Source organism: Lynx canadensis, chromosome E2 (assembly GCF_007474595.2).
Source record: "Lynx canadensis isolate LIC74 chromosome E2, mLynCan4.pri.v2, whole genome shotgun sequence".
Taxonomy (NCBI): Eukaryota; Metazoa; Chordata; class Mammalia; order Carnivora; family Felidae; genus Lynx; species Lynx canadensis.
The window spans coordinates 4571105-4581424 of record NC_044317.1 but is presented as its reverse complement, the minus strand read 5'-3'; the positions used below and the strand labels follow the sequence as shown (position 1 = coordinate 4581424).

General features: G+C 62.1%; 1 protein-coding gene across 4 annotated transcripts; it reads right to left on the bottom strand.

Moving 5' to 3' along the window:
- Positions 1-181: 181 nt before the first annotated feature.
- TAF1C (TATA-box binding protein associated factor, RNA polymerase I subunit C) lies at positions 182-9155 on the bottom strand. 4 transcript variants are annotated; one of them, XM_030298759.1, is made up of 15 exons: positions 9004-9155; positions 6851-6989; positions 5862-5943; positions 5593-5690; positions 5431-5520; positions 5267-5340; positions 4393-4631; positions 4137-4253; positions 3927-4044; positions 3774-3845; positions 3517-3652; positions 3206-3349; positions 2233-2407; positions 2020-2157; positions 182-1915 (listed from the first exon to the last, which is right to left on the bottom strand). In XM_030298759.1, exons 2-15 carry the CDS (start codon positions 6986-6988, stop codon positions 942-944), a joined length of 2595 nt encoding a protein of 864 aa, XP_030154619.1. In that variant the 5' UTR covers position 6989; positions 9004-9155; the 3' UTR covers positions 182-941. The 4 variants fall into 4 exon arrangements, with proteins under 4 accessions (XP_030154619.1, XP_030154618.1, XP_030154620.1 ...); XM_030298758.1 differs by having other exon boundaries at positions 3517-3845; positions 5256-5340; XM_030298760.1 differs by lacking the exon at positions 3774-3845.
- Between the last annotated feature and the right edge of the window lie 1165 nt (positions 9156-10320).

Genomic DNA, 10320 nt, shown 5'->3' with positions numbered 1-10320 from the left:
CTGCCCTTGCTGAGGGCGCCGGGCGCCCGGCTCCCCCCATGCCGGCACCCCCCCAAGTGCGAACGGCGCTGCAGTCCCACTCAAAGCACGTGTCGCCCCCCTCCGCCCCCCCCATCCTCCACGGCGTGAACTGTGTAACCACGCACGTCTCCCACGAGCATTACAGACACGTCAGGACCCACCGAGTCAGGGTGTTATTTAATCTGTGCGAGTCGTGTGCGCCTCTTTCCTTCAGGTGCCCGAGGAAAGGACCAGTCTTCTCCTCACGTGAGATAAGTAATCTGGGTGAAGTCCTGGTGTCCTGTGACGTTCTGGGGGCCCCTTTCCCCCCAGGACAGCAGGATCTTTCACTGAGACACATGCCTCGGAGGACGTCAATTCACGCATTACACGTCAAAAGCCACGCAAGGGGACGCTACCGGGCTCGGGCTCAGCGGCCGAGTTTATTCAATCCCCAAACACGGGACCGAGTGTCTCCCCCTAGGGAACATTAGATCCTGGTTGAAACTGCTCAACAAACACCCACTAACCAGCACCAGCAGCCTCCCTGAGCACAGTGAGGCACCCGCACCGTGACCCCAATGTCGACGGGGCCCCTGCTTTTAAGCACAACACTGTCCCCTGCAGGGAACGAATCCCAACAACACGGACCTTCAGGCCTTTGCATGGGTCGACGGGACCACCGGGGCCTTTGCAACGTGAGGTCAGGAAGGATCTTCGAGCAAAAGCATAAACAGGGAGAAACGACTATTTTGCTGTCCCCGTGGCTCTGACTTGGCTCCCAATCATTTCTGGGGTATTTCCTGCAGTCCTGTGACCTCCAGGAAGCAGAAAGGTCTGCCCCCTGGAGACTGTTCTCTCCACTTCCTGGGCTCCAGCCTGGAAGGGGCAGCTGTCGGAGAAGAAGGGCTCTCGGGGTGGGGGAGCAGCTTCCCGGGGCCTCAGAAGCCCATGCGGGGCTTCCTCCTCCTCGGCTGAGAGCCCGAGGGGACAGGCGCCTGCTGCCTGGAGGGGGTGGCCCGGACGCTGGAGGTCTGGGAAGAGGGCACGGCGGCACCTCCCAGGGTGTGCCTTCGGAGCGGCCGCTCCGCTGAGCCATCCTGGAGGGGCTGCTGCCCGGAGGGGGTGGCCCGGACGCCGGAGGCCTGGGACAGGGGTGACGGGACGCCTCCTGGGGGGTCCCCGCGGAGCGGTAGCTTGGCCATGTAGTCCCGGAGCGTCTGCTGCCTCTCCGAGGGGACACCCCGAGCCCACGGCTCCTGGGTCAGCTCCTGGGAGGGCGGGGTCACCGGTGGTTGAGGCCTGGCCTCAGGGGACGTCCGGTCTGGGCTGCGGGGCGGGCTGGTGGCGTCCGAGAGGTCCAGGCGGCCGCTGAGCGAGGAGAAAGTGCTGGACAGCTGAGTCCGGCGCTTGTGCCGCCGGGGCCGTTTCCCGGGCCCCGAGCTCCCGCCCTGCTGGCTCTCCCACCAGGCGGCCGCCCGGCCTTCCCAGGCTGCCTCCAAACGCGCACTGAGCTCGTCCTCGGGGCCTGGCTCGGGGGCAGGGGGTGGCTCCGCAGAGGGGACGGCGCCCAGGTCCCTCCGCAGCAGGAGTCGCCCTTCGGCCATGGCCGCACGGAGAGCATCTGGCACTTTCTGTTCCATCTGCCGCGGTTCCACGCAGCCTAGCACACGGCGGTGGGAGAAGTTGGGTGCTGCCCACACGGGGGGAGGCAGGGGTATCTCCAGCAGGGCCTTCAGCCACCGGCCGCAGCAGGCGGTGGCCTGGGGAGTCCAGGAAGCCACGGGGGCACTGGAGGCGAGCCCGGGGTCCGCCTGGAGGCGGAGGCGCTGGTGGAAGACATCCCCAGCCGCGGAAAGCTGGAAGAGGAACAGGACCGGTGCGGAGGCAGAGGGCAGGAGCGCGGCAGCCAGACCTGGAGATGGGAGTGATAGTGATGCCAGGGCCGGGGTTGGGGGGGGGGGGGGGGGGGGAGGGTGCAGTGCCCCCACCCCCACTCGTTCCCCTGCCCCAGCACACCTATGGTTGGCGCTTTCAGACGCTCCTGCAGCCGCCACTGACTCTTGGGCTCCAGCAGGGGGAACGCGGAGAGGGAGTCGCTGCTGGAGGGGAGAGACTGGGGGGGGCCCGCCAGCCGGGGCGCGGAGGCCCCCGTTCCTGGAGGAAGGACGGGGAGCTGAGGGGCCGCCCATCATCCTGCGCCCCTGTCCCCGGCCCCGCCCGGCCCCTCACCTGCGAGCTGCAGCAGCCGCAGGTGCCCGCCCTGGCCCCCCAGCAGCAGCGGCTGTGCGTGCCCGGGCTGGGGCGGGGGCAGCAGCTGGGCAAACAGGGGGGCGGAGGGGAGGTCGTGATTCCACTTCAGCAGGGGCACCAAGGGGAGGCGCTCATCCACCAGGTAGAGCGAGAACTGGGGGCGACAAGAAACAGAGAGACCCAGGGCTGCGACTGAGTATGTGATCGGGGGCGGGGGGAGACACGACCAAGGGTACGTGACCAGACTGCAGGGGCATCCGACGGGGGTGAATGTGGGAGAGGCTGCGACCAAGGGGCACTGTGACCGAGGGGATGCGACCAGACCCAGGGGGCCACGGGTGACTGCCCGTGACCGAAGGGGGCACGCGACTGAGGCGCGAGAGAAGTGTTCGATGCGATGGGTAGCTCTGTGTCCCCCACGTATCCCGGCTCTCAAGATGAGCCGAGGCCCCAGAGCTGACCCAGTGCTGTGGCTGCCCTGCCCGCCTCTCCCCCCACCCCCGGCTAGTGTCATATGGGAGGCATTTCCCCGGGTGCGTCAGTCACCCCGAGCGCCACACGGGGACAGGCTCTCAGGAGAGGTGCAGAGGAGTCTTGTCACATAGGAACCCGCTGGGCCTTCCCCGAGCCCACCCGAGCCTGGAACCTACGCTCGACACACACCTACTAACACCCCAAGAGTCCTAGGGGGTGTGGGGGGCGGGCCCTCGGGGGAATCTCAGACGCCCTGTGACACCCCACGCCTTTCTTCCCTCACCTGGGCCATCCCTGGGGCTGCCTTAAAGCTCTGCTCAGATGTGTCCTCCCCGCGGGGACGTCCCACCCACCGGTCAGCACATTTCAGGGGCTCATCAACTTATCGGAAGAGTCTCTGGGGTGTCGTCTCTGTGATTCCCGTTTTGACCATCGTCTCTGGGACGGCGTAAGGGGGAGGAGGGAAGGGACCGCTCACCTGGGTCAGGATGAGATGGAACGTGGGGCACAGGGGCTCAGGGCCGCACCCCCCCAGGTACCGGGTCAGCAGGACGCGCTCCCCTTTCTGGCACGCTGCTTCTGCCCCCCCACGAAAGAGCAGCAGACCACACCCGGGTGGGCCCTGGGGGAAGAACCCAGGTCAGCTCCCCCGCGCAGCCGGGGGCCGCGGCAAGACCCCTGACAGTCCCCCAACAGTGCCCCTCTGGGGAAGCCCCCTCCCCGGCCCTGCCCTCCCCCGTGTATCCGCTCTGTCCCCCTGCTGTGCCGATGCCGGTCCCCTCCCCTCACCTGAGTGTCGATAATTTTCACTCCAGTGCGGTCACCCACGGTCAGTACCCGGGGATGGGCCGTGAAGTCTGCCCAGCGCCAGGGAGAGGGGTCCCGGAACACAAGGGTCTCGGGGTCCTTGTAGATTTGCCGCAGCCTTGGGGAGACGGGCCAGCCGTGGGCGGGGAGACAGGCTGATGGGGGGGTGGGTACCGGGTGACACGGCCCGGGGTCCAGGACGCGCCGGGGTAGAGGACTGCCACAGGAAGGGGGCATACCCATCCTGGGGGGTCCACAGGCAGACGGCTCCCGAACGGCTGCAGACAGCCAGCTCCCCAGGCAGGTGAGGGCTGCGGGGCACGACTGGGGTCAGCTGGCCTCCCCTTTCCCACGCCCACCCCCTCGCAGACCAGCCCGTCTGAGCCCCTCACCTGAGGCTGATCCCTGTGGCCCCCTTCCCGATCTGCAGCACCCGGAGGGGGGCGGGGCGCCCCTGCTTACTGACCTTCCACAGGGCACAGTGGTAGTCAGACCGGACAGCCAGCAGGGCTGAGGGGCGGAGAGGGTCGGGGTCAGAGTCAGGCAGCAGGCCGGTCATCGAGGGGGAAAGGACGGAAGAAGGGGGCGTCCCAGGGACTCACCTTCCCCTTGCACGGTGTGGGTCGCCACCTGCCGGACAGGCCCTCGGAGCTGGATGTGGCCAGGGTCGCCGAGGGCCTGGGGGTCACCACCTGGGGCCACGCTGACCTCTTGGAAATCTGGGCCTCTCGCTAAGGACAAGTGTGTGAGGTCTGGTCGCCGCGAGTCCCCGACATCCTGCCCTGAGACCACGCCGGGGGAATCTCTCGCCCCACGGGGAGCCGCCTCCACGCCCTCTGGCCCGGCGGGAAAGGATACGTAGCTTGTCCAGGGCGCCTCCCGCAGGGTAGACCAACTGTCCCACCTGGGGCGTCCTTCCGGGCACCCAGGCCAACGCGCCCCCGGTAAACGCGTCGTCCAGGAGGAGCCGCTCCCACCGCGTGGCCAGCTCCTCATGCAGCAGCTCTCCCAGCAGGCCGGCCACAGACGTGCCCAGGACGGGGCCCCCGAGGATGGAGAACCGGCGCTGTCGGAAGCTGAGGGAAGCCCAGGGACATCTGGGGGCAAAAGAAGGGCAGGAGGGTGAGGCTGCGGCAGTGGCAGTGACAGAGAGGAAGACTAGGTTCCATCCCAAGGGAGGCCAGGCCAGCAGGTGCGGTTTCCATCGACCTAGAATCTCTTCCTTTGGGAAACGACCCTATTCCCGCCCCCCCCGCCCCGCCCCGCACGCTGCAAGGGTGGTCACATGTCACCTCTGGCTACAGTGATTGGCTCATAGAGAAGCAAGACGCACAGACCAGGCCAACCACCCCCTTCCCAGAACTTCTGCTGGTGCCCCAGGAAAGACACCGGGTTTCTTCCTCGAAATCAAAAGCTCTCTCACTGCCACTTAGAAACGGTTCGTCTAGGATAAGCCAAGCAAAGCCAAGCGGATGAGAAAAAAAAGAGACAGAGCCTTATTAACGTTACTTGAGCACCCAGATGCAGCCATGCCTGCAGTCCGTGAACCGAATTCGCTCTTCCACTTCCAGTTGCAGTTGTGTGTGGACTATGGCTCATGACTGCACGGGGCAGGGGAAACGACCGTGACAGAAACCCACGTCCGTGCCCTGGCTCCTTCCACCCAACACCCCCCCCCCCGCCCCCCGCCAGCTAGGCCTACTGAGCCCGGCCTTTCTCACTAGCCACTTGCCCCCAGGGCTGGTGTCCACCGAGGTCCTGGAGCAGACTCTTCACACTGACCACTGTCTTCTTCTTAGAATGGCTCTGTGTGGAAAGGCCTTGTCAAGCTCGCACAGCCGACGTTACCCCAAGAAGCGGGGAAGCCTCTCTCCTGGTGGGACCGGGGTTACTCACCCGTGCTCCCTCTAGTTTGAAATTCTCCAGCATCAGCTTCCCCAGGGGCGCAAAGGCTATGTCCCCGTGGTCCCACAGGAAGCGGCTGAGCTGCAGGAGAGGAGGCCAGGTCACTAAGCACAGCCCCGGCCACACGGCACTGGCCACCGTGCGCCTACCCACCTGTTCCGTCACATCCAGCACGGCCCGGGGCTTTCTTCGGAATGGGATACCTCCCCGGAAAAGCAGGTCCCGGGCGGTCACCCCAGGGTCCCAGGGATCTGAGGGAAGAGCGAGGCTGGGGAAGGGGTTCGTCTCGGGAACCAGAAAGGGCCCAGAAGTGGGGCCAGGCGTCCCAGATGACCAGAGGGAAGGCCTTTGGCTGGGGGGGTGGGGGGCAGAAGTGACATGGGAGCAGCTTGGGAGGGAGCCCCAAGGACCAAGATCCTTACCGGGACCAGGAGGGAGCAAGGGAAGGGGCCCGGGGGTCTCTGGCTCCCAGAGCGGGGCTGCGGCCGTGCACGACACCCCATTCTGAGGAAACACAAGCCCGACAACAACACGGTGAGCACGGTCCCAGGCGCTGGCACGTGTCACTTATTAACTCACTGGTACAACGGTCCCCGTCGCTTTACTGGTGAAGAAATGGAGACACAGGGAGCCTGGCCCCAGGACACAGCTAGCCAAGAAAAAGGCCAGGAGCCTGGGGCCAATCTGCGCTCCTGACACACAGCCGCGCTGGCTCTCAAAGAAGGAGCCCCCGTGCCACTATCGGTGACCCGAGTGCCGCCTGACTCTCGCTTCTGCTCGGGACACCACGCGGTTACTTACTTGGGGAGCCCACAGGCCCGCCCGCCTGGCATAATCCTTAGGCAGCCTGTCTCCGAGTGGGAGCCAGACGGCTTGGGCTTCCAGGCAAAGAGCCTTGTCCTTCCTGTCCCAGAGGCCTCTCCTTCCCTCCCGCCTCATCCCTTCCCACGCACCCCTGCCCCGCCCCCCTTCATCCCCACTGTGCTGGTTCAGAGCCCTTGCCACACTCGGTAATGATTTTATCCTTTCCCCACTGGCCTGTTCTCACTCAGCCGAACCCTTGGTCCCACGGGCAGAGGGTGTATGTGACTTACTCACGCTGGATTCTCAGGGCCTAAAAAGGTACCCGGCGCCCTGGAGGGGCTCATCAGTGAGCATCTGCCGGGCAAATGTGGGAAAAACCGAGCGGGGCGAGGGGGACGAGCGAGGCGACAGCTCCTGCTCAGGAAACCCCCTGGGGAGAGTAGGGCGTCCTCCGTAACCCCAAGGCGAGGTTCTGCGTGGCAGATTTGTGTCTTGGCAGATGTGCACTCATGCAAAGCCACCCTGCATCCTGACGGTGGGTGCGAGTGCTGGAAAAGGAGGGGGGCAGTGGACGGGCTGCTGCCGGGGCTCTCCCCTCCATCCTCACCTGGGAGTTCTGGGCCAGGGGCTCAGGCAGGGTGAGCGCGTCTCTCCAGCTACACATGAAAGACAGGTCAGGGGTGTTACTCACGCCAAGGGGGCCGGTCCTAAACAACGCGGGTGGGAGCGAGCCGGGGAAGTCCATCCTGGAAAACAAGAAGCACGCGTCGAGAGCTTTCTCAGAGACTTGAATCTGACAGCGCCCTGCAGGGTTCCCGAGAGAGTAAAGAGTCCCCCGAAAGGACTGTTACTTTATTTCGGGAGGTGGATAATGAAGAAAAATCAACATGTAGCCTCCCGCCGGATGTTAGTAAGGGCTATATTACAACCAACCAACCAACCAACCACGAGGGAGGTGATGGCAGCCCGAGAAAGCCTCACTCAGAAGGTGGCATTTGCCACAGCCTGAACATGATGAGGAACAGAACCACGCAGACAATTGGGATGAGGGCTCCTGGCCGAATGAACAACATGTGCAAAAGTCCTGGGGCAGGAAAGTGTGAGAAACAACTAGGGAGGCCACAGAATAAACGAGGAGCACGGGAGGGGATGAAGTCAGACAGGTGGCCAGGGGTCAGCTTGTACCATAGCTGTCACGTGTTACAACCACACATTTGCAGGCTACACACCCTACATCCCAGGCTACGCTCCCAAGACCAACTCAAGTTCACCCAAAGCCAAGGAGTCTTCTTCATCTGTCTTTCCACTGTCAGGTACATGCAACTGTGTGTTGATTAATAATAAATTTATGTCTTGGGGCGCCTGGGGGGCTCAGTCAGTTGGGCGTCCGACTGCGGATCAGGTCATGATTTCGTGGTTAGTGAGTTTGAGCCCCGCATCGGGCTTGGTGCTGACAGCTCGGAGCCTGGAGCCTGCTTCAGATTCTGTGCCTCCCTCTCTCTCTGCCCCTTCCCCGCTAGCACTCCTCTGTCTCTCAAAAATGAATAAAAAAACCATTAAAAAAAAATAATAGTAAATTTATGTCTAAAGAATAAAAGTTATAAAAAATAGATTTACGTCAAAGGGCTGTGCCAGATACAAACTGTCCCTTGGAACTGCCACTGCGTTTTACGGGTTTATTCTGTAATCCCCCTACACCCCCGCATCTCACGCAAAACACCTGTCACGCAGAAGCGCCGATAAACGCTTCTCGAATGAATGAATATGTGTTTCTCATGGCACATCAGCCTCACTCTAGGTAGTCTTGCCAGACTGTGAGCTCTCCCAGGGCAGGGTTCCGGGGGCTGGCTGCTGCCGTCCTCCTCTTTCCCACAACAGAACAGGTGAGGGCAGTGGCGGGAATCAAAGAAGGGCTCAGTGAACCCTTGTGCAAAACACTGGCTTCCCCGGGACCTTCTGTCCTGAAGGCAGTTAGGGAGTACCCATGCCTCCCAGAGGGGGCTGCATCCCTGATAAACCAGCGTGGGCACGTCTCCAAACACATCTCCAGCTCACGTCTAGCTCGTCTCTTGTGCCCGGGCTCCAAGCACACTGACCTCCTTAGGGATTTCTTCGCCGTGCTGCCTTTCACCGCACACCCATCTCTCCGCTGAGAATCAACATCAGCATCCTTCCCACCCACCTACAAAATCCTGGGCAGGTTCTCCACCCCCCACACCCTGCACTTTCTCCAGAGCACGCACTGCGATGTATGATTAGATATTTACAGATGAAGCTATTTGATTCAAAACCGCTCCAACAGCCCCCATGGGGAAGGGACTTCACTTCTTCCCAGTGCCTCGGTATACGCTCCACAGTAGCGATTCGTGCACATAAGTTGAAAGAACAAATCCAGAAATGAACGACGGGAAGGGATCCAAACAGCCTCAAACAAACCCAGGCAGGCAGAGGGCGCTGGTGGAGCCCACGAGTTCGGAAAAGCCCCCCGGACGAGGCAGCCTCATTTCCCGCCCTCACCTCCGACCGGCAGAGGCCCCGCGGGAACCGCTGTGTGCCGGACGGCTGCTGCCACGCGTTGCATTTGTGGGATCCTCACCGCACCCCGAGGCAGGAGCTGACAGCCCCCTGTGCGGCGGCTGGGGAACTTGTCCCCAAAGCCACGGCGTGGAGCCCGCGGACTCGCGCACAGACCAAGCCGGAGCTCCGCTCGCAGCCCGGAGCCTCCCCTCGCCCCGCCGTCCGGGCGGCGCGCGCACTTACGTGGCCCGGGCTCCGCTGTGCTCGTCGGCGACCTGGAGCTCCGCGGGACACCTGCCTAACCCGCGCGCCACGAGGGAGCCCGCAAACTACCGCCCGACTCCAGCGCCCGAGATGGAACGGCACCACCACGGGTATTAACGGTCTTCCGGGCCGGGCCGGAAGTGCTCCCTGGAAGGCAGGAAGTCCCGCCTCCCAGCCCGCCCTGCGCGGCCGCCGCGGAGCGCCACCTCCCGGGTGGAGGGAGAATGGTCATGGAGGCGGCACCTTGGACGGTAGAAGTATATACCGTCCCCTCGGGTCCGTGTAATGAAGGCCAGTTTGATGCGGATTCGAATCCCATCTCTGCAGGCTTGCTGTTCAGTATTAAATTAATTCATTCAACAAACACTTCCCGAGTACGGAGCACTTACTATGAACCAAGCGCTGTATCAGTGAGTAGAAATCCAAAGAATTGTCCTCACATCTATGTATAAAGCACGCTTTATAACCAGGGATACAGGTACCCCTAGAGTGCATGAAACTCTCCCAGTGGTCAAGCAAATATAGCTCTAAGCATTGCTTCTCTTTTTTTTTTTTTTAACGTTTATTTATTTTTGAGACAGAGAGAGACAGAGCATGAACGGGGGAGGGGCAGAGAGAGAGGGAGACACAGAATCGGAAGCAGGCTCCAGGCTCTGAGCCATCAGCCCAGAGCCCCACGCGGGGCTCGAACTCACGGACCGCGAGATCGTGACCTGAGCCGAAGTCGGACGCTTAACCGACTGAGCCACCCAGGCGCCCCGAGAACGATTATTTTTAAAAGATCAGTTTCTAAGTGTCTGATTTCAGTCTAAGTGTCTTGAGAACTTTTTCTCCAGTGCGCGTGAATCTTTCCTGCCCGTCTTCCCAGGTCAAACGTCCCTGGATCCACCAACTGTTCCTTCTTTGCCCCAGCATCCACGCTCCCTGGTTAGCACCGTCAGACCCAAAGGTGGCAATCCATAGCAGTAGCAGCAGCAACGGCGACAGATCTTCCACACTGTGAACCGAGTGGTCACATTTTCCTGTTCGCTGGCTCCCGTAAGACTCAGTTAAATTTGTGGCCCCTTTAAAACAATTGCGTACTGCATCATAGACCGTGTGTAAATTGTCCTCATCCCTAACTTCATCTTGTTTTTGCTAGTTTTCCTTCATCCCTAGTCCCTTATCTACTGTCCCGTGGTAGTTTTTACAAGCCAACTTAAAACCCCTTCGGGGGGGGGGGGGGGGAAGCCGGGGGTGCCAAATGGTTAATTGTGGCTAGAGGCTTGGGGAAGGCCTCCAGTGAAGTTTTCCAAA